We start from the raw sequence: 22705 nt of genomic DNA, 5'->3' as shown, positions 1-22705 counted from the left end.
CTAAAAGGTTGAAAACCCCTGCTATAGACTGATCTATATATAATAAATCTCTATTATAGATCAGTGGTTCTATAGTATTTTGTCGTGCCGCGCTGCTCGCGTCCGGTGTAGAAACGGTGTTAGGAATCGTGTTTTCCCTTCAACACACCTCAACCCCAAGCATTGTTGCTGCTAGCAAATTATATTATTGCTTTATTTTCTTTATTATCTTTAAATGTAATGTCATCTCTACAGGTTATGCTCCCGGGACCCCTTTCAAAATGTCCTGCTCCCCAACAACAGGTGCTGTACCCCCCTATTCCTCATCACTCAACCCCTACCCTGCTGCAGTCTACCCCTTGAGAAGTCCCTACCCCCAACAGAACCCCTACGCACAGGTAAGGCAACAAAAAAACAGATGTTATGAAGCGATAATGTCAAACCTGCATTTTGTTAAAATATTGGATGTTTTTTCCATAGCAGCAAGGCACTTACTACACACAGCCCCTTTACGCAGCACCGCCCCATGTCATTCATCATACAACGGTGGTCCAGCCCAATGGCATGCCAGCGGCCATGTATGCCCCTCCCATTCCCCGCCCTAATGGAATCACCATGGGAATGGTAGGAGGCACCACCATGGCGATGTCAGCTGGTGAGTCTCATCCAAATAATTGAAATTCATGCAGTTGAAGAGAAAATGGTAAAAATGCATTTTTTTTTCTCCTCAGGGACATTATTAGCTACTCACTCTCCGACCCCAGTCGCGCCTCACCCCTCAATGCCCACGTACCGCCCGCCTGCCACTCCCACCTACAGTTACGTGCCCCCGCAGTGGTGAACACGACACTGTGAGTGCAGAGCCCACATTTGCCAGCTCTTAAGGTGCGGTCACATTTGCTGTTGTTTGTTGAGTTTCCGCTGGCGAAATCCTGTCAATAGGAGTCTACGGGAATTTCGTGTGAGGACGAAAGATTTCCCCACGCAGATTTCGCATTGGGTTCAGTTGGTCACACAAATTTGCTGACAGAAAAATGCTTGGTTTGAAAGTGACGTCATGCAATGTTACAGTGTTAACTGCAGAAAAATTTTGCCTGCAAATTTTCACAGGCAAAATCCAGTCATTTCAATAGGAATCTATGCGATTGGGAATATAGTGTGAGGATGGAGAATTTACCCATGCAGATTTTGCATCGGATTTAGTTGGTTACTCGAATTTGCCACATTATCTGACAGAAAGATGCGTGGTTCAAAAGTGACTTCTTACATTATCCTGTTGACAATCTACACAGAATTTTGCTCAAAAGATTTCCACACAGATTTGCATTGGGTTCATTTGAGCTTTTTTGACCTTTTAACATGAATTTGCCAAGTTGTCTGACAGAAAGATGCTGGGTTTAAAAGTGACTTCATACACCGCTACGCCAGTGGTTCCCAACCCTGGTCCTGGAGGCACCCCAACACTGCACATTTTGCATGTCTCCTTTCTCTGACACACGTCTCCTTTCTCTGACACACCAATTTCAGGTCTTGGAGTCTCTACTAATGAGCTGATGACCTGAATCAGGTGTGTTTGATTAAGGAGACATGCAAAACGTGCAGTGTTGGGATGCCTCCAGGACCAGGGTTGGGAACCACTGCGCTACGCTATTGACAATAGAAACATTTTGTCCATGAAATTTCTGCAAATTTTCATGGGCGAAATCCAGTAATTTCTATGATGAAAGACTTCCCTATGCTGATTTCGCATAAGGTTCTGTTGGTCACGTAATTTCGCCACATTGAACATCAGAAAGATGCTTGGTTTGAAAGTGACATACATCGATGCACTATTGACAATAATTTTGTAGACTAAATTTCACTAATGTGACTGCACCTTTACTGTGCTTATACTCACAAAAATAATAAAATTTTGTTGGTCCCTGTGTCTTTTTGTTGTCTTCAGGTCGAAAGACAGTAGATATGCATTCTCACTGTCCAGTATTTTTACAATTGGAGCTGACACTACAAGTGTTATCAGCCAGTTGCTCTTCCTTCCAAACATAATGTGAATCCGACTCCAGTTGGCAGAAGAAAGGAAAGAGTATCTTCCCAGTCCGGCTCCATTACTACTTCCCATCCTTCACTCATTCTGCGACATATCTCACGGCCGAAGACCAGACAAGCTCTTCATGCTGAATTGTGTTGTGTGGACTGTCTTGCAGTTTTTAGCTAACTCTTTAATTAGTGAAACCGGAAGGGAGTTGGAATTAGTTTTATTGGAATACCTATTGAATGCATGTATATATTTAAAAGAGGAAAAAAGAAACAAAAAACAAAAGCGCTAGCTCATTCTACCAGCTATGACAGATGCAAAATCATCAGCAGTTATCTCAAGCAAAAATCCAAAGGGATGGGGGAAAAACAACTGTATATTAAATGCAATGTCTTAATTGTTATTTCATACAAAATATTAATAACTTTAGCATTTAAAAATAAACATTTTTGTTATTTTTCCTGGTTTTAATTTGGGTATTTGTAGCTCCAGGTGTGGTTTGTCTTCTCTGGGTGACGGTATGTTTGTTGCTGCTGTGCCCTGATGGGAAGACGGGCCCTTAGGGTTTGTGCCTTTGCTTCATATGCCTGTTTTTAGTTAAGTTTTATCACTCTACATGCTCTCACTGCAGTTAATTGTTGCACTAATTTCCTGTGTGTACATAAATTGGTTGATAGAGCTGTATTGGTGCTGAGAGCATGCCAACTCATTTGTGTACCTCTGGTTTGGTTTTCTTAACATCTGACCGAAAGATTAACATTGGAATCGCAGTGATCTGCAGCATTTTAAATGGTCAATTGTTTATGTGGTTAATAAAAAAAAAAAAAAAGGAAAACTCAATTAAGTTGATTTGATAACACTATTTGTTACATTTGAGGAGGTGAATTTGAGTTGTTTAGTTATTATTGACCCAAACATCGCTCGTTACCTCAAAAGTACATCGTAACTGACTGAATTTTATTGTCTTTTTCCTTTATACATTGCCTATGTCACTTCGGTTTTCGGTTAAAGAATGTTTTGTAGTGTTTAATGTGTTTTTGTTTTGTATTTTCAAGAAAGACCAAAAATAAATACAATAATAAAGAGGAGTTTTCTGGTTTTATTTTTGATATTTCTGGTTCCAACAGTCACAGAAAACCATTTTCAAATGGCTTTTTTCAATGTTAATAACAAATATGTCTCAAAATTAAGAATTTAAAAAATCTAGTAATCATAAATGACTGGAGAGGTCACGGAACTTGAGATAATTGTTGTAAATGCAAGAAATTACAAAAACACATGCCACATTGTCTGATTTCAAAGTTTTATAGGCTTAAATATATGTAATTACATATTATTGATTACCTTTCTGATTTAATTTTCATAATTACAGTGGCAACAAAATAAGTTCTATTCCAACTTCAATCACTGGATGTCGCCATTAGTCCAGGCCGAATAATTCCTTTGACGTTCTACCCATAGATATTGTTGTTTATTAAGACAACATGAAATTTACCAGTTGAAATAACAGTTTACACTCCTAAAATCTTAGTACATGTTAATATAGTTTTCATACTGCGCGCGAGTCGTTTGCTTTGAAACACATTTAAGCACTCGCTCGCGCTCATTAGTAAACTGACCGTTACAAATCTGACCGCTCTCCTCAGCGTGTACTCGACGACTTTAAGCTAACGTTACTCGTTCAAATTACTGTTTAAACACCTTTTCTCTCAAAAAAAAACAAGGTAAGAAACTGGTTAAACCGACAATATTAGATGCCACATTCAACGAATACGTTAACTTTGCTGTCCTTTGAGTACTTTTAAAGCATTTAGATCACATCTAATATTTGTTGTGAGAGCTAATAATAGTATTGGAAAACAATATTCCAACACAATTTGATTTGAAACCTAACGTTAGCCACTTTAATCATTAAATATATACTCCTCACACCTTAAAATGTACGAAATCTTTAGATTATTTAAACATTTATCAATATATAGCTCAACTGATTGGCAGCTTAATATAACGTTAGGCTAAATCTCGGTTTTTATAATACATTATATGCATAATAATACACAATTTACATATTATTATTATTAAAACGAGTGTATGACAGAGATGTATTATTATTCTTATTTATTTATTTTCTTTAGTATAAAGCAGTATGGATGCAGGTGATGCAAGTCAACCAATCACTCGGTCTGCAGAATATGAACAGGTAAAGTTTACAGAAAAAGCTACAGTTTACATGTCACTGTCTTTACTGCTAATATTTATGAGATGTTAGTAGAAAAACTGGTAATTCTGGGTCAGAAACATACTGCCTCTGGTCACAGGGTTTCCCTTTAAAACTCAATTGATCATTTATAGTTGTACACAGGATCTCTGAACAGCTTCAGTGATTCGCACAATTATGTGGGGCCTCTGGGTGACTGAGTAAGACAGTGTGGGTTCAAACGTGTGTGATCTGGTCCCGCGTGTATGGTGGCAGGCGGAAAAAAAGCGTAGGAATGACCTTGTGTGCTTCGGAACATCGTGTGTGTGATCTAAACCTCACAGATTACTATAGGAATTCATTGCAAGATCATAATAAGGTCTTCCTTGTATATGTAACCCTATGTAGCTGGTGGGTATAGGGATTCAGAAAAGAGCTGTATTGAGGGAACAGTTCATTAAAAAGAAAATAGCTGAAAATGTACTCACTCTCTGGCCATCCAACAGTTTGTTCATCAGAACAGATATGGAGAAATTTAGCATTACATCACTTGCTACAGTGAATGGATGCAGCTTTTCATTTCACAAGACATCAGTTGATTGACTGTAGTCATGTGGATTATTGTGATGTTTTTATAAGCTGTTTGAACTCTCATTCTGACGGCACCCATTCACTGCAGAGGATCCATTGGTAAGCAAATTATGTAATGCTAAATTTCTCCAAACACATTTACATCTTGGATGGCCTGAGGATGAGTCCATTTTCAGCAAATCTTCATTTTTTGGTGAACTATTCCCTTAATCAAAACCTGTCTTTTGATTTTTTTTCTCAGGCACCATCAGTAATTTGCAAAGGGGAGAACACAGGTGGGGATCTGCCAGACTCTTCAACCAGTACACATCTTGGTGACTCTCTAAATGATGAAAATGCAAAACAGAAGTTGGATGTTGAGACATCCGCAAGAAATATTTTCAACAATACCAATGCAGGCCATTTCAGTGAGATGTTTCAAAGGCATATTTCACATGTACAGTGGCCCCAAAATCTATTCAGCCACTTATGGACTCTTAAGTCACGCCTAAAAATGTATGAATGCCATTGCATTTTATGATTTTGAATCAGCTGGTTATGATTTTTAAAGCAAGTTTGCCTTGAGTTTCACTAATGTTTGTGTTCAAATACTTTTTGTGTAATTTTGAACAATATATCTATTATTTTATCTTTTCAAAAATCAAGCAAACCACTTTTTGTGAAATGTTTTGTTTAAAAAGTGCTCTGTCTTTCCTTAACACATTTTGAGGCCACTGTAGGTGAAACCAAACTTTATAAACATTATTGACAAATCAAAATATGATGTGCACAGGCTTGTCCTCATGTGAATTTTGTTTTGTTATTCTGAAGTGTCTGTCAACCAGAGCGGCGGTGCCCAGTTTATCCCCTGCCAGCAGAGATATGAAACCTTCACTTCCTGGCCTGGGGCTCCCATAATGCAGTATGCTGTCCACTCCAGCAATGGCACTTACATTGTGTCTGAAAATAAGGTCCAAGGTAATGACGTCACCATTTGAGTCATTCATTTGGATTATACTCTCATTTGATATAATACCATATAAAAGTAAATACTAAAGTTTTTTTTAATCCACATGTTAAATAAACATTAAACGAACACATAGACGTAAAAATAAACACACGGATGATTCTCATTAGAACATGTTCACTTTTTGCCCCAAAATAAGAAATTAGGACCATTAGGATTATGTTTGTTATGTTTGCATTTGACCTTGTTTTAATAATAATTAAAGGCAGAGTAAGTGATTTCTGGTAGCCAATGTTGATATTTGAAATCACCAAAACAAACACGCCCCTAAATTTCAAATGGTTTTCAACGGTCGTTTGACCTCTTTCTCGCGTCCAGTGTAGGCAGACTTTAGTTGTTGTAGACACGGTGTTACTCACCTATTGAGAAGAAACAAAGCAACCTCGGCGTCCGATCGCAGGCCTCCGCTCCTTGAGTTCTCTCCAGCGCTGGAAAGCTGATCCGATATTTACACGGGTCCTACTTCTTGCCTTATCGTTCCGCAGACGTTTTCCTCTTTTGTTTTTTATCCGCCATCTCTATCTTTCTGTCGCTCGGCTCGGCTAATGTCCGTCCCATGCACTGAACGCGCTCTCCTCCACATCACGAGTAGACACGCCCCTTATTGCTGATTGGCTACAAGTTTCTTTTGCGATTCGGCCCGAATCAGTTTTCTAAAGTGTTTTTGAAAAATCACTTACTCTGCCTTTAAGTAGTAATGAGATTTTTGTTCTTTGCAGTAAAAGAATTCTGGTGAAGAAAATGTGCAAAATGCATGAAATGGCAGTTTAAATAAAAAAAAATCGTAATGTTCCTAAAAATAGTCTTCATTAATTTTTATATACACTACCTTTCAAAAATTTCGACTCAATAAAATTTTTTATGTTTTAGAAAGAAGCTTATGCACACCAAGGATGCATTTATTTCATGTAAAATACAGTAAAAACAGTAATAATGTAATAATACATTTTAATTATTATTAATTTAAATTATTTAAAATAACTTTTCTATTTGAATATATTCTAAAATGTAATTTATTTTTGTGATGGCAAAGGTCAATTTTCAGCATCATTACTCAAGTTTTCAGTGTCACATGATCCTTCAGAATTCATTCTAATATGCTGATTTGCTGCTCAAGAAACATTTCTTCTTAATATTAATGTTGGAAACAGCTGTGCCACATAATATTTTTGTGGAAACTGTGATACATTTTTTTTCAGGATTCTTTGATGAAAAAAATTTATTAGTATATAAAAAATGTAATAAAAAAAACAAAAAACAATTTTGAATGGTAGTGTAATTTCTTTCTATTTATTTTTGAGTTAAAAGTGATCCGCATATGTTCCTGACAGTCTCATGCAATTCACAGCCTACCAGGAAACCCATTTGTTCATAAATTTAAAGAAAAACAACATCACATGACATTATACATAATGCATCTTCATTTAGTTGAAATCATAACTGAAAAGAAAATCTAAGTCCTATACATATGAAGCTTTTAAGCATATAAACTCCCTTCTGTTGTCTGCTTCGGTCCGGCTCACAGTCTGATGTGTGAATGACAGCAGAGGGAGGTGGGGAAAAGGAGGGCTATGGCAAAACGGCTTGCGATAAGGGCTGGCTCCGCTAGTCTCTGCCTTACTGACATCAGGAGGCTAATGATGTCATAGTGATGTCAATGGCCTTGACAGTGACTGCACACTTAGCTTGTGGTTTGGGCAGCATTGCATGCTGACAGCAGAGAGAGACAGACAAGCTTTCAGCTCACTATATGGCTGTGACTGGAGATGAGACAGAATCAGGTACATCCGCTGTTTTCTGTGGTTCTTACGTGGTTTTCAGCTTGTTTAACATTGGAAACTTGCTTTAAAGATTGCGTTTTAAATAAGTTAACTTTGGTTGTTTGTCCCTGTGGATTTGATTAGGTAATTTTAAATTTGATTTGTCAGAGAATATGAACGGAGAAACAACATTTCAAATGCTCAAACAAAACTTTTAAGTTTTGGTAGAGACACAGAGATTGTACTGAGAAAATTATATACAATTTGTATTGAATCTGTTCTCTCATTATATTCTTGCGATGAATCATCTCTGTAGCATGCAACAGGCTGAAAGAATGAAATGTTCATATTTTTTTGCTTCCTGTTGAGTTCCTCTGTAGCTCTCACTCGTTTCTTTCAGCACCTCTGTCGCTTTCTCTCTCTGAAATGTGTGAATGCGCTGCCCACTCACAGTGCAGCTGACGTCATGTTGTTTCCTGGAATTGGACACTAGCAGGGAAATGTAAATGCTGAACAGCAAATAAGATGTACACTGACGTCAGTTCAGAGTCATGCTGTGATTAAAGGCATCTCCTTTTGCGAGAGCAAGACTACCAGATTAATCATCTCTTATAATGCGCTGCAGTCTCCACGGAGACAAAGAGAATCAGACACATGTAAAAAAAAATTATGTTTTCATTGTTCATAAGCTTTGTAAAATGATTTCACTTGTTTCAATGAAGAGAGATCAAAAAGTAAGAACTTTTATTTGTTATTATGTAACAGTTTTGTAACTGTGACCACATAGTTTGTGGCTACTGGGGGAAATTGAATCACTTTGTTTTCATAAGAGCATTTCACCCTGCACAAATATGTTGGAGCTCTTGTTGCTTTGCAATCCAGTTTATAACCACACCACGAATAGGTCTGAGAATGTGACATACTCAGAGGTCACACAATGTGTTTGCTGATCTCCAGTGGGTATTAATTCACCGCCTTTGGTCCTTGCAGACATTTGATTCAGTTGATCTTTAGGCCTGTTTAGTAACATGGTGATATTCATGAACTTATGACATCAGACTTCAGAATGAACTCTGTCAGTATAATCTTTTGTAATCTGTTTATTTTTATTTCTGTTTATATTATATTCATGCATGTAATGCATTCATGCAATGTTATCTCAGATTAACCTTTCTGATTATGTTTGCTGACTCTCAACCACAACTACATCTAAATGTCACCACTACTTTGCTTGTAAAGTGTGCAATTGTGTTGTTATGTGGTGGATTTGAACAAACTGGCCAACTCATTTCAGTTCAGATTATAATTTTCCAAAAATTCAGTTTAACAGCAGTGTTAGTATGTTTCAGAAAAGCAATAAGCAAAAAACTTTTATATTATGTTCATATTGGGGCTCAGTCCAAAACACCTGGGTGTTTCATCTCTGTCATTCATCTCTGCCTCACGTACTTGACATGTTTATTGGAAACTGCCAGGGTTCTCACTCATCCTCGAAAATCTGGAATTTTGTAGTGCATGTTATAGGAAATAGGAGAATTACTTTCAGTAAATGTCCTGAAAAATATTGAAAAATACTTGTTGTAGTATAATGTTAACTCTACTTTCTTTCTTTCTTTCTCTTTTAGTTAGTTACTAGTGCAGTAAGTAATAACTCACTCAATATATTGGCAGCAAAAAGCTTTTGGACACTTCTTTTTGTGAAATGTATTGTTTGCTATCATAGCATCGCTATAACGCCCAGAACAGCCATAACAATTTCCACAATATCAGCTTCCTCTAAAAGTCACTGATTAAATATTGCAGCTGTGGGGCTCAACAATAAAGACGACCTGGGATCAATGTGAGAGAGTTTTGTGCTAGTTGGTTGAACAGTTTTATTATTTTGTAAAGAACACTTACAAGTTTATTGAAAATGATATATATAAAAAAATAAAAAATAATTAGCCCTGACTGGGCCAGCAGAAAAATCCTTGTTACCTGTGATGGAAACACAAAATATGCAGTAAATGTTCTGTAAAATAATGTCTTTGAAAAGATCTCTGTAAATGAATGTGTTGTGTTTTTGCAGCCACCACTGGAGGTATGTCTGCATATCAGATTCCCTCTCCCGTATCTGGCCTTTCCCAGGCGATGGACGGCTCACCCGGTTCTCTGCCCAGCCCTCAGCAGCTGACTGAGGAAGCATCATGCAAGAGGGAACTCCGACTTATGAAAAACAGGTAATGCCCAGCCGCACTTCCCCATTCCAGAATTACCACTGCATTCTGTAGCCTAAGAGCATGAAATCATTGTAACAGCTCATTTCAGTCTGTCTTGGCATGTTGCTTGGTCTTCCCCTCACTTCTTTCGCCACCTGAGGTCTCACATGTTCTTCAGTTGCATCCATTCGTCTGCTTTCAACTTCTGATGCAGTCAAAGGCTTGTATTCTTTGCTTGTAGCCTATCACTGCGTCATGCTTGAGCATGAAAGTTAAGTCTCAGTGTGTGGAGCATGTTCTAAAAGCTTTCTTTGTTTCATGACGATGCTTCGAATGGAAAAACCAAGCTTGTGGAATCATTTGCGTTGTACATGCAACTAAAAAATCACTCATTCACAGCTCAAGTTCTCCTGTTTTGGACACGATGATGCTCTGAAGTTCTGACTTGCTTGAAGTGGGACCTGTAAACACAATGTAAGATTTACAGTATTAACACTCACAGAGCTTCTCTGTTGTTGCTTCCAGGGAAGCTGCCCGGGAATGTCGCCGGAAGAAGAAAGAATATGTCAAATGTCTCGAGAACCGAGTTGCCGTGCTTGAAAAACAAAACAAGACGCTTATTGAAGAACTCAAGGCTCTTAAAGACCTATACTGTCACAAAACCGAATAACAACAGTCCATTGCAAATCAAAACACGAAAGACTATACCGTTTATAGAGCAAACGCGCTTTACACGTAATATCTAGCCACCTCTCGTAATAATCGGAAAAGGTGCATGGTCTGTGACGTCCCATGTGCAAAAGGTGGTGATGTGTGCATGTGTGTACGCTGGAGGCCCAAGTGCTCCAGAGCCAGTCAATGTGGTGTGTTGCCCGTGTTGCTTGTGCTTTTTGCAGGACGGCGGCCAAAGAGTACAGACGCAGGAAGAAGGACTATGTGCGGAGCTTAGAGATGCGCATGGCCATCATTGAAAACCAGAAGCAGAAAATGACAGAAGAGCTGGACAGTCTAAGGCAAATGTGCACTGGAAAATCCAATTCATTTTAATGGCACAATAGACTGCGGCCATCTGTTTTGATTCTGTTTTACTGTAAAATATTGTTGTCATATGTGTGTTTTATATCTTCTGTGAAAATTGAACAGTAGACCAGCACTGCCTATGCTCATTAGGCTTTTTTGAAGATTTTATATTGACAATTGGATTTAATATTTCAAATATTTGCTGTCAGACTATCTACTTTAAGAGAAATATTTAATTGAATATCAAAGGACTGCTTATATGAGTCATTCACAAACACACCAGCTCCAAAACTGATATGAACATAGCTACTGTTTATACTTACTGTAATAAATATAGGATAAACAGATATGTGTTGTATATACAAACAGTGTTTTTGTATTTATGGCATATTAATTGTAACTAAATATACTAAATCGTATATTAGATAATTGTTTGTTACAAATATATTCTTGAATCCTTCCTGGTGGTTTTTCAAGTGGCACAGTCCTTCAGTGTCCATTGAGACTATCAGCACAGTTTCATGTTTATCTTTAGCTTCTGTTTAAATAAATTTATCTAGCTCTCCATTTGATGGCGTTTTGTTGTTGTTGCTTTTTATGTTGAGAGATTTATGTTAGGAAATGTTTCACAGTGCAGTTATTAATCCCTGTGAGTTAATTTTTTGTAATACAGAATTACTTTTAAATGTTCGCTCTGTATTTCATGCTCACTTTTAAGACATTTCGACTAATAGAATAACGTCAATTAGTTGATTCTGACTGAACATAGCTAAATATATGTATATACTCTTTAATTATATTGATCGCTTTAGCATTTTAGCACATGAAATTGTGTATTTTGATTTCTTACTCAAGAGGCACAAAGCAAGTCCGGTTATTAAAACATTTAAAAATGGTTTAGATTAACCATATGTTCATTTAAGTAAAGAAATTTAACAAATAATTTCGAAATGTTCAAAATAAAAGTACAGATACAATTGAACAGCCAAAACAAACAATCTGTGTAGAGACACTCCCACCGGTTGTGGCTGTCAGAGTAGTTTCGTAATCTACTGCGCATGCGCTGTATACAGTCAAGAGTAGTGATGGAAATTTTGATTCTTTCAAGAGATTCGTTCATTTTCAGTTCGTTCACCAAAATGATTCGTTCAGATTCGTTCACTGATTCGTTCAGTGACCATTTCTTCATATTACATAAATACGCCAGCATGTGGCGAAAAAGAGTCAACGAACGTATTCACTTACTACCCAAAAAGATTCGTTCAAAAAGAACAATTCGTTCACGAACGTAACGACACTAAGTCAGAGGGGCGACGCAACGGTCTTCCCTCAAGAACGGATCAAAACAGACGCTTTACATTAGATTCTGGAGACTTTGTTGTTATTTATGACAACATTTATAACAACAAGCTTCACAACACCGAGGAGACTGAAACACAAGGAAAAATAAACCAGACTGAACCGAAACTAGTAACACAGTTACGCTGTCAGACACCGACTACTGACTACTCGAGGTAAAATATTCAGACTATTTTTATGGCATAAAATCGAGATCCTTAAGTTACAGTGTTGCTGTAGTTAACACAATTATTTCCATAGCCATATGAGTATAGCCAACGGCATAGCAGATGATGACGTCACGGTAAAGATGTGTCACGCTGAACATTAGGGACATTTCATTTTGTGTCGAAATTTTGTGATGTAGCTGATATATGCACCTTCTGTAAAAAAGAAAGTGAAGATATTTGTCATTTATTTTTCTCTTGTAATGTTTCATCTCTTTTCTGGAAAGATTTGAGTTCCTATTGTTTTTCTAAAGTTAATATGAACTGTAATTTACACATTAAGGATGTTGTTTGCTTTTTTGAAAACCAAAACAAATCTTTAGAATCTACTGTTAACTTTCTTATCCTTGTGGCAAAATTCTATTTTCACAAACAAAGGTTTCTTAAGAAAATACCTACTTTTATAGATTTCTTATGTGAAGTAGAACATTTAATTAAATCACTAAGAGTAATTAACAAAAAATGTATTTCTTTTTTTGAAGAGATATGATGAGATCTTTCATGTACCGTGATTAATACTTTTTTTTTTTTAAATCCTCTTTTCTTTATTTGTTCTGTTCCTGCCTTTCTTTATGTTCATATAAAAGCTATTTAAATGCAAAAACAAAACAAAAAAACATTAGGGAAATTTCCATATGTATTCCATATACATATTTCCATATGTATAGGTTTCTGCATAGCTCAATGCTAATAATAACAATTTATTATACTGTGTTATTTATAATTTGCTGTTTGTTACTGCAACAAAACTTACCAGGGTAATACCATATTTATTTTGGATATGTGCCAGTTATTTTTTACAGTACATGCCCCATGGTATTTTGGGAAGTACCTTGGAGTTTATGTACATACCATGGTACACAAATATGCTAATCATTTAGTACTTAGTATTTAGAAAAACATTGTGTTTTATTACCATTTGATGCTACCCTACTTTCAATATGGGTAAATAACTTCAATAAATGCCATTTCACTTAATATCCACCTATTAAATGTCTAACATGTGATGACAGCACTGATAATAAGTCAAGTTTTCCATTCAAGAGTCTCCATTGTTCCTCCCACACAGAATTGCACAGTGATTCCTCACACACCTCCTCTCGTGTTCAAGGTTTCTGTTTAAATTACTGTAGCCTACAGCTCATTCTGCTCAAGCGCACACACACCCTTCTGCATGAAAACAACACCTATCAATCACACTACTGTATAACTCACACTTAAAGTAAGATTATACACTAAACATATTATTTTTATTATGATTATATGCATAGTACAAAGTATAACTGGTTAGCCACTTAAATAAACTGATATAATGATAACACTTTACAATAAGGTTCCATTTGTTCACATAAACTAACAATGAAAAATACTTCTGAAGAATTGATTAAACTCAGTTAATGTTAATTTCAACATTTGCTAATACATTTTTCAAATCAAAAGTTTTATCTGCTAAAATTATTTAAACAACCCGAGATAACACAAACTAAAATTTATGAGATTAATAAGCACTGTATCAAATGTATTGTTCATTTTAGTTAATGCATTAACTAATGCTAACTAATGAGACCTTGTTGTAAAGTGTTACCATTCTAATTACATTTATTTGTTTGAATTCATTCCAGGTGATGTGGAGCTTAAAATTGTATTGTATAAAATATATAATATAGAGATAACTCTAATAGGCTGAATATATACATATTCAATAGACTCATATACACAACATACACTAATTTAAATAAATGAATTGCCTTAGAGAGACTTAAGTAATCTGTGTGAGCAGTTATGTTGCAACTAGTTGCAAGTTGACTTAAGATGTGCAGTTACAATAGTATTGTATTCAGTTGTTCATTTAAATTAAATAGGCTTTAAAAAACAAACAAAAAGCAGTTTATTATTATTTTTATTTTTATTAAACTACTATTCATAATGAAACAACATCAGCAACACTAAAAAAAAGCCATTATTGATTCTGAACTAAACACATTGTCATTCTTTACAGTAGCTACAGAACCGGTCGGATTCAATCAGAATGTGTTCTGACAAGTTAGGTTGATTAAACAAATAAGTAGCGTGGGAAACTAAAACTTACTCTGTCACATTATTTTCAACCAGTACAGGTGCTAACAACTAGCCCTAATAAATTAAATCAATAATATACTGTATATCTGTCTGTATATATAAGTACATATTGCAGTTTGGCCTATTTAAATAGTAGTTACAGAGGCCACAGCATGCGATGCTATCAAGCACAAAGAGAAATACAGAAACCACTGGATTGTTCCTAATATGACTGTCTACCAGTTTGTGGCATAGAACATGCTGTTATTTCAAATGCTTTCAGTTCTCATGGCACATTCATCAAGTTTCCATGTAATGTTTCCATGTAAACAGATCAGTCCAATGGCAGTTTCGTGTGTGACCAAGGTGGAGCTGACAGTCTCCTGTGAAAACCTGCTGGACACGGATGTGGGGTCCAAATCTGACCCGCTGTGTATCCTGCTCATGAACACATCTGGAAACCAGTGGTTTGAGGTCAGTTCAACTGTTGTTTGTTGTGCATACTGTTCAAATGTATATGTGAAAATGCTTGTTTTGGAATCTGAAAGTGTTTTGTTTCGTAGGTCGATCGCACTGAGAGGGTTAAGAACTGCTTAAGCCCAAAATTTGCCAAGAAGTTTGTTGTCGATTACTACTTTGAGGTCGTTCAGAAGCTCAGATTCGGCCTTTACGATATTGATAATAAAACCATTGATTTGAGCGATGATGACTTCCTTGGCGAGTTCGAGTGCTCATTGGGTCAGGTAAGACCACCAAAGATCGAAAACATCCATGTTTTGAATTCATTTTTCCTGCATGATTGTCTGATGTGTTTTTTTTATTTATTTCTACACAGATTGTTTCTAGTAGCAAGCTGACAAGACCTTTGGTGCTGAAGAACAAGAAACCTGCAGGAAAGGGAACGATTACGGTGAAAGTCCATGATATTTCACATCATATTTACTTGAGATGTGGTTGCTTGAGAATAATATTTTTCCATAAAGTTGTTGTGGCATAAAGAACATCAGCTTATTGTGGATGGTGATGGACTTATATATATAATATTTAATATAATAAAATATAATATTTAATATCTCTATTTAGTATTTAGTAATATTTTTACATTTTTTAAAGTCTCTTACTCTCACCAAGGCTGCATTTATCTGGTCAAAAATACAGTAAAAACAGTAATATTGTGAAATATTATTACAATTTAGAATAACTGCTTTTTTTCATGATTACTAATAACTATTTTTTTCATGATTCTTTGATGACTAGATTAAAAAATAGCATTTATTTAAAATATAAATATTTAATAACCCTTACTGTCACTTTTGATCAATTTAATGCATCCTTGCTCAATAAAACAGTTATAAAATATTGATCACCACTTTAAGATGTCTGTCAACTGATTAGAATCAAGAATGCACTATTGCCGTGTTATAACAGCAGATATTTGTATATTTATATTCACTTCAGATCAGTGCAGAGGAAATCAAGGACAACAGAGTTGTGAATTTTGAGGCGGAGGCTAGAAAACTGGACAATAAGGTAAGACATGAGATGTGAGTTTGTGAATTTGCTTTACATTTACACTGTGAAATGCATTCAGTGTTTTTGGGTTTCCTTGCAGGATTTCTTTGGAAAATCAGACCCCTACCTGGAATTTTACAGGCAGACGGAAACAGGCTGGCAGCTTGCTCACAGAACTGAGGTGCATTGTGTGTTGTGTGTTTGCATGTAGATGTGGAGTATTAGCTACAACAGAGGGTGCTTAAAGATAAATGAAGGTCTTACAGAATTATTATTTTTGGGTGAACTATCCCTTTAATGGCTATCTTTCATACCAGGTGGTGAAGAATAACTTGAATCCTTGCTGGAGGCCTTTTAAAATCCCTCTACGATCTCTCTGTGCAGGAGACATGGAGAAACCAATCAAGGTAGAGTCTGTGTTCATTGGTTGTTCTAAAAAGTTATTTTATAACATTAAAAAGCAAGTGTCATATAAAAGGCTGGCCTCTTGGATTAACAATCCGTAATTGCTCTGGCTTCATTGTAGAAGCTATAAAACTCTGGCTTGGCTTTGGCTTGGCTTTGGCTTGGTAGTCAGAAGGGTTTTTTGGTGGCTTACAATCAGTGTTCATGACTTATTGTTATTTTTCTTGCAAAAGCATCTTAAAGGGAAACTCACTGTCGGGGAAAGAGCAGGTATTTTTCATCAGAACGGCTGTTTCATTTGTAATTAAATGTATGTTTGTCACTGAATAGCTGCTGGTTTGTCCTTCATATATCAGTAGACGGGAGCTGTTCTGTCAAAATTGTTTCCTGAATGAGGTCATTGTCAACAATTTTCATGTGTTGAACTCTTTAGCTTGATGAAAGGGGCATGCAGATTTGCTGATATTACAATGAAAACAAAGTTATTTTAATAGAATATATAAAAATATAAAATAAATGAATAACAAACATATATCAAATTATATTTTTTAAATAATAATTAAAAATAAATAAATTGTAACTTTTAAATTGAATATAATTCATTGTAATTATAGAAATGTTTTTTTTTACTTATAAAAATATATATTTTTATTTATTTTGTATTACATATTAAAGACAGTTACTGTAAATTTCAGTTCAGAATACTGTTAATTACTGTATTTCAGTAATAAGTCATGGAGTACAAACTAAAATGTTAAATTGTATATTATTCATTATAATTATTTAAATGTTTTATTTTACTTATAAAATGATATATTTTTATTTCTTTTGCATTACACATTAACCAGAGTTGCTGTAAATCAAATAATATAACTGAGTTCAGAATACTGTTAATTACTGTATTTCAGTAATAAGTCATGGAGTACAAACTAAAATGTTAAATTGTATATTATTAATAAATTGTATATTATTAATTATAATTATTTAAATGTTTTATTTTACTTTGCATTACACATTAACCAGAGTTGCTGTAAATCAAATAATATAACTGAGTTCAGAATACTATTAATTACTGTATTTCAGAGGTAAGTCATGCAGTACAAATGAAAATTTTAAATTGTATGTAATTAATTGTAATTTTTAAATGTTTTATTTTACTTAAAAAGTTCAAGATGTTTTTAGTTTTTCTGCATTACACCTAAAACAGAGTTAATGTAAATAAAATAATATAACTGAGTTCAGAATACTGTTAATTACTGTATTTCAAATTATGCTGTTTTCTCAGAAAGACTCACTGTCCTAGTGAAGGATTCCGAGAACACACTGCTGCTAGAATGTTCTTTGACAACAGGTTTCTTCATATATCTAACCTTATGAAATGTGTGCAGTGGAGATGGCAGGGTGTGCAACATCTTTCATTCATCTACTCGTTTAGAGTTCTCAAGTTTGGTGTGCTGTTTTTGTGGTGTCTTACAAATTTTTCAATGAAGAGACCCATAGACCTGTGCTATGGTTCTTCATTTGGTGGACTTTTTTGCATGACCTTTCTAAATTCCCCTCTATTTTACCCTTCAATCTCATTCACTCCAGATTACTTCATGCTGTATTTTTCAACCCTCTTTTAGGTTGAATGTTACGATTATGACAGCGATGGATCTCATGATTTGATAGGGAGTTTTGAGACCAATATGAAGCGTCTACAAGAGGCCTCTCGCAGCGCTCCGGTGAGATGATCCTCAACACACTTTTGATTTCATTACCTGATGAATGTGTGACTGTTTCTGGACTAAAGATGCTGATTTGTGTCCTGCAGGCCGAGTTTGAGTGTATAAACAGTAAGAAGAAACAGAAGAAGAAAAATTATAAGAACTCTGGAGTAGTGAGTGTGAAAGTTTGCCAGGTACTGCGTCACATAAACACACCTGTCTGATTTCATTCTCAACATTCAATACAAACGTTTCAATGCAAACGTTTCTGGACTTGGTTGTATTTGCTGTCTCAGATTACCAAGGAATACACCTTTCTGGACTACATCATGGGAGGCTGCCAGATAAATTTCACTGTAAGTTCAACATTCAGCTGTAAAGTCTAACTTTAGCTAGGCAGCTTCTCTGGCCCCGTTTGCACTTGGTATTAACATCTGTGGGTTGCTATGTGTTTATTATTTTCCCATAAATATATTTTTAAAATGTAATTTATTTTCCAAATGCAATATATGTATAATGACAATATATATCTTATAATATATATTATAAAAAGTATTCTACAATTATTAGACATAGCAAGTGTGACTATGAATGAATTTCCTTCATGTTGGAGCAATATTTTATTATATTTATATTATAAAAACTATTATAATTTTCTAAATTTATTATAAAAACAACAATAATACAAAATAAAATAAATGTTATATTTACAATATAATTAATACATTTATGTATGGATTATGTATTTATTTATTATATATAAAAAACACATACTGGGTAAGAATAATATTTTCTAACATAGCATATATTACGTCTCTGTGAATTAAAGTCCTTCATGTCGGAGCTATATATATATATATATATATATATACACACACACACACACACATATACTGTATATTAACAATTAATTAATTAATATATAAAAAACATGTTTGCATAGAATTATATTTGCTGACATTGCATATATCTCTATGAAGTCCTTCATGTTGGAGCAATATTTTATATATATTATAAGACAATATAAGTTTTATATTTATTATAAACCAATACTAACACTAAATGATAAATAAAATAAATGAAATTTTTGCTTTAGGAAAGTTAGTTATTTTAGTTATATATTTTGATATAAATATTGTTTTATTTATAATTTATAATATATAAAAAGACATATTTGCATAGAATTATATTTGCATGTATTACGACATTGCTTCATGTTGAAATAAAAAACGTGTTTTAATATAAATGCATTTTTATTTTATTTTTATTTTATTTATGATGTATAAAAATACATTTGCAAAGTCATGTTGGAGCAAAGTTACTCATGTCATCCACATGTGGTTCTCTTCTTTCTTCTCTTCCAGGTGGGCATAGACTTCACTGGGTCAAATGGTGACCCTAAGTCACCTGATTCTTTACATTACATCAGTCCTCAAGGTGTGAATGAATATCTCTCAGCTATCTGGTCAGTTGGCCTTGTGGTCCAGGACTATGACAGGTACAAAGGCACAAGGAACATTTTTATTCATCATACAGTATTTAAAAACAAACAAACACTAGATCTGATGCTTTCTTTCATGTCCTGTAGTGACAAAATGTTTCCTGCATTTGGATTTGGTGCCCAGATTCCACCTACTTGGCAGGTAAATGAAATTACATCTGCTGTTGTTACTGTGACAAACTCCCAGAAGCCTCCATTTATTACTGTTTTTTTTTTCTAGGTGTCTCATGAGTTTCCTCTCAACTTCAATCCCACAAACCCATTCTGTGCAGGTATGGTACAATAACAATATCAGTTTTAACCGTCTTCAGCCCTCTGTGCATGACAGGAAATGATGTGTATAAACAGGAAGTTGTATTTCTCTTCCCATAGGTGTGGAGGGTGTGGTGGAGGCCTACAGGATGTGCCTTCCACAGGTCAAACTTTACGGGCCTACGAACTTCGCTCCTATTATTAACCACATGGCTCGTTTCGCACAGCAGGCTTTACAGCAGAACACAGCGTCGGTGAGGTTCAACACAAACCCAAATATATGATGCACCGACGCTTGATGTCTCTCTCACTCCGTCCCGTATCTGTTTCAGCAATACTATGTCCTGCTGATCATCACGGACGGAGTGATCACGGACATGGATCAGACGCGTGGAGCCATAGTCGCAGCCTCCCGCTTGCCCATGTCAATCATCATTGTGGGCGTAGGCAAAGCCGACTTCACAGACATGGAGATTCTGGACGGAGATGACGGGCGACTGAGGTCTATCAAAGGAGAACCGGCCGTACGCGACATTGTGCAGTTCGTGCCCTTCAGAAAGTTCCAAAACGTGAGTGAAAAACTGGTCTGGGGAGTTTCATACACAAACTAATTTGGGCTTGCTTTGGCTTTTCCCTTTTTGCGCTTTCTAAGATCTTATTTTGGTTTATATTATTTTGTTTTGCTGCATACTGCAGTATTTTTACAGCCATTTTGAAGAAAAAAACCCCTAAGAACTAATTGGAGTATCATGGAGTATCGTTCATGTTTGTTTATATGTTTATTTTCATTGATATAAACATATATGAGGGCTTTATGTTTATTTAGAACATTTAATTTGCATGTTCATGGAGGTCAAAATTATGGATGGGGATTGCAATTATCGATTTAGTTTACAGTTCAAATCCTCTTAACAATTATGGTTCCTTAAAGGTGCAGTAGGAGGTGCTAACTTTAGCCTGAAACGAACTGAAACCCAGTGAAAGCGAACGTCCCACCCTCCCTGCAATCACCGTCCAAAGCCACGCCCCCTGAACGCACATACGCTCACAGACCAGAATACCAGAGACAACATTACTACAATAGGCTACATCAGCGGTTCCCAATTCCAATCCTCGCCCCCCAGTCCTCGCACTATAGATTCAGTAGTGGTGTTAAATACGAATCTGTGTGTTTATGTTGACGCTAATATAGTTATCATTATAGTTATCTTTATAGTTGTTCTTGGTGTGAATGAGCCTTAATGAACATGCGAAAGCTGTTAACAAACCAAAAGTCATTCAGTTCTGTTATTTTTTATTTATTTTTTATTATTTGTACGGAGCCAGTTCCCAACCCTTTTCATAAATGTTTATGAGAGTAGACACTGAGCAGAGCAGAACACGACACAAACTTGTATTCATAGTCCCATGTATCTACCGCATGTTATGGCTTGTAGCGTCTCACCTGTGCCTTTGTGTCCATTTCATTTCAGGCGCCCAGGGAAATGCTTGCCATATGTGTACTGGCAGAATTACCACAACAAGTCATGTCCTACTTCAGATATATAAATCTATCGCCTCCACACGAGCCAAAACATTCATAGACATGAACATTTAGGGCTCTCTTCTTTATCTGCACCTGACCCTCTGTCATGCGCCTGTCTGAATGATTTAATGCTCATTATTGCTTCACAAAGCATTCAGCTGTCACAGCAGTCATATTCATCTGTTTGATTGAAAGTAGCCATCGTTGTTGCAGGTTTAGCAGTCATGGATGCCATATTTGCCATATCAGCGTCACAAACTGAGGCAAAGGAAGGATATTGAATGATAATGAAACTCAAAGCAGGAGGTTTTCCTAAAGCATGATGAATATATGCTGCATTCATGTCATATCTGAATTATGAAACTGAAGTCCTTGGACTCTAAAAGTATTTGTTTCTGTGGCATCGTTCATAATAGCTAAATGAATCCATGTCTGTCCAGTCAGTGGCTAGCTAGCTTTTATTTTAAACCATATTTTGGTTTTGGTTTATTGTTTGGTATTGGTTAATTTTGAGGTCTGGTACAAATATGACACGTATGCCTTATATAGCCTATGTATGCACGTTTAATCATTAAAGGACCGCGATCTTGATTCAAACTTGCGCAATCGTATTCCTAAATGACGGTGATTCTGCTGTCTATTAAACCTTTGAAATCACAATCACATTGGAATATTTAAACCTGCTTTTGCGCAGCCGCTGATCCAGATCATGTAAAGCTTTGTTTGAAACAGCTTCACAAACAGTCTACTTACACAGTAGGCTACATTTCTGTGTTGCAAACATTAAATAATAACGAAAGTATTGATAAAAGTTTAAAGTTCGGATGTAGACTCTGATGTTGCGGGAGCCGCGATCAAAATGGGTCTTTGAAAGTAATGATACGCTGCAAATAATGATTGTATACGTTACATTATTCCAGTAGGTGGCGAACAGAGTGTTAAATGTATTTGATGTCTGAATCATTCATTCAAGAGATTCAAAACGAAACAAGTCTTCATTTATTTAAAAATATATTTTTTTACACTATTAGGCTAATTCGTTTAAATTAATAAATATTTTTAAATAGACTCATTTACTATAACATTAATAAAACATTTTGTCAGAAACTCAAGTAAAATTACATATTTCGTTTGGTTGTCTGTTTTGTTTTCAGAATCGTGGGAGAATCATAGGCTAATATATGTGGCAACTAACTAATACCATTAGTAGGTAATATATTTATTATTTTATAGGTAATATTACTACTGTTTCTAATATTAAAATTAGTTCTGCAACCCAATCCCCCCCCCTCCTTTTGGTTTGTTCCGCGATCCTTGCAGAGAGCTACCTGTGATTATAAGGCTGAAGACTGCAGATAGGAGAGATTTTGTGGCCTTTACCTTTACAATATATAG

The 22705-nt window shown here is 35.6% G+C and overlaps 3 protein-coding genes across 4 annotated transcripts in view; all 3 read left to right on the top strand.

The window, feature by feature from the left end:
- Nucleotides 1-206: 206 nt before the first annotated feature.
- Nucleotides 207-3014, top strand: LOC107712811 (myelin-associated neurite-outgrowth inhibitor-like). Its single transcript, XM_016518146.1, has 4 exons — nucleotides 207-377; nucleotides 460-634; nucleotides 711-864; nucleotides 1925-3014. Exons 1-3 carry the CDS (start codon nucleotides 261-263, stop codon nucleotides 818-820), a joined length of 402 nt encoding a protein of 133 aa, XP_016373632.1. The 5' UTR covers nucleotides 207-260; the 3' UTR covers nucleotides 821-864; nucleotides 1925-3014.
- A 4499-nt stretch (nucleotides 3015-7513) lies between these two features.
- Nucleotides 7514-11347, top strand: cremb (cAMP responsive element modulator b). 2 transcript variants are annotated; one of them, XM_016518126.1, is made up of 3 exons: nucleotides 7514-7589; nucleotides 9637-9787; nucleotides 10663-11347. In XM_016518126.1, the coding sequence occupies exons 1-3, from the start codon at nucleotides 7559-7561 to the stop codon at nucleotides 10811-10813; spliced, it is 333 nt and encodes a 110-aa protein (XP_016373612.1). In that variant the 5' UTR covers nucleotides 7514-7558; the 3' UTR covers nucleotides 10814-11347. The 2 variants fall into 2 exon arrangements, with proteins under 2 accessions (XP_016373612.1, XP_016373613.1); XM_016518127.1 differs by having other exon boundaries at nucleotides 10292-10738.
- Nucleotides 11348-12051: 704 nt separating this feature from the next.
- The window catches only part of LOC107712810 (copine-3-like), a 12757-nt gene continuing 2103 nt past the window's right edge, over nucleotides 12052-22705 (top strand). Inside the window, exons 1-15 of the mRNA XM_016518145.1 lie at nucleotides 12052-12300; nucleotides 14743-14883; nucleotides 14973-15152; nucleotides 15245-15319; nucleotides 15868-15939; nucleotides 16022-16102; nucleotides 16239-16328; nucleotides 17952-18050; nucleotides 18140-18226; nucleotides 18329-18388; nucleotides 19397-19530; nucleotides 19621-19675; nucleotides 19754-19805; nucleotides 19906-20039; nucleotides 20118-20354. Of these exons, the coding sequence (XP_016373631.1) occupies nucleotides 14752-14883; nucleotides 14973-15152; nucleotides 15245-15319; nucleotides 15868-15939; nucleotides 16022-16102; nucleotides 16239-16328; nucleotides 17952-18050; nucleotides 18140-18226; nucleotides 18329-18388; nucleotides 19397-19530; nucleotides 19621-19675; nucleotides 19754-19805; nucleotides 19906-20039; nucleotides 20118-20354 (1488 nt within the window). The 5' untranslated portion in view covers nucleotides 12052-12300; nucleotides 14743-14751. The remainder of the gene's footprint in view (nucleotides 12301-14742; nucleotides 14884-14972; nucleotides 15153-15244; nucleotides 15320-15867; nucleotides 15940-16021; nucleotides 16103-16238; nucleotides 16329-17951; nucleotides 18051-18139; nucleotides 18227-18328; nucleotides 18389-19396; nucleotides 19531-19620; nucleotides 19676-19753; nucleotides 19806-19905; nucleotides 20040-20117; nucleotides 20355-22705) is intronic.

Source organism: Sinocyclocheilus rhinocerous, unplaced genomic scaffold (assembly GCF_001515625.1).
Source record: "Sinocyclocheilus rhinocerous isolate Xijiao unplaced genomic scaffold, SAMN03320098_v1.1 scaffold1740, whole genome shotgun sequence".
NCBI classification, from domain to species: domain Eukaryota; kingdom Metazoa; phylum Chordata; class Actinopteri; order Cypriniformes; family Cyprinidae; genus Sinocyclocheilus; species Sinocyclocheilus rhinocerous.
Note: the sequence above shows the minus strand (reverse complement) of the source record. Positions and strands in the feature narration are given on the sequence as shown.

Excerpts from the sequence above, each read along its gene's own strand:
- LOC107712811 (XM_016518146.1), top strand. The coding sequence starts at position 261 with ATGTCCTGCTCCCCAACAACAGGTGCTGTACCCCCCTATTCCTCATCA. Across the intron at positions 378-459 it reads AACAGAACCCCTACGCACAG|CAGCAAGGCACTTACTACAC; the intron begins GTAAGGCAACAA and ends TTTTTTCCATAG. Across the intron at positions 635-710 it reads CACCATGGCGATGTCAGCTG|GGACATTATTAGCTACTCAC; the intron begins GTGAGTCTCATC and ends TTTTCTCCTCAG.
- cremb (XM_016518126.1), top strand. The coding sequence starts at position 7,559 with ATGGCTGTGACTGGAGATGAGACAGAATCAG. Across the intron at positions 7,590-9,636 it reads TGGAGATGAGACAGAATCAG|CCACCACTGGAGGTATGTCT; the intron begins GTACATCCGCTG and ends GTGTTTTTGCAG. Across the intron at positions 9,788-10,662 it reads CTCCGACTTATGAAAAACAG|GACGGCGGCCAAAGAGTACA; the intron begins GTAATGCCCAGC and ends TGCTTTTTGCAG.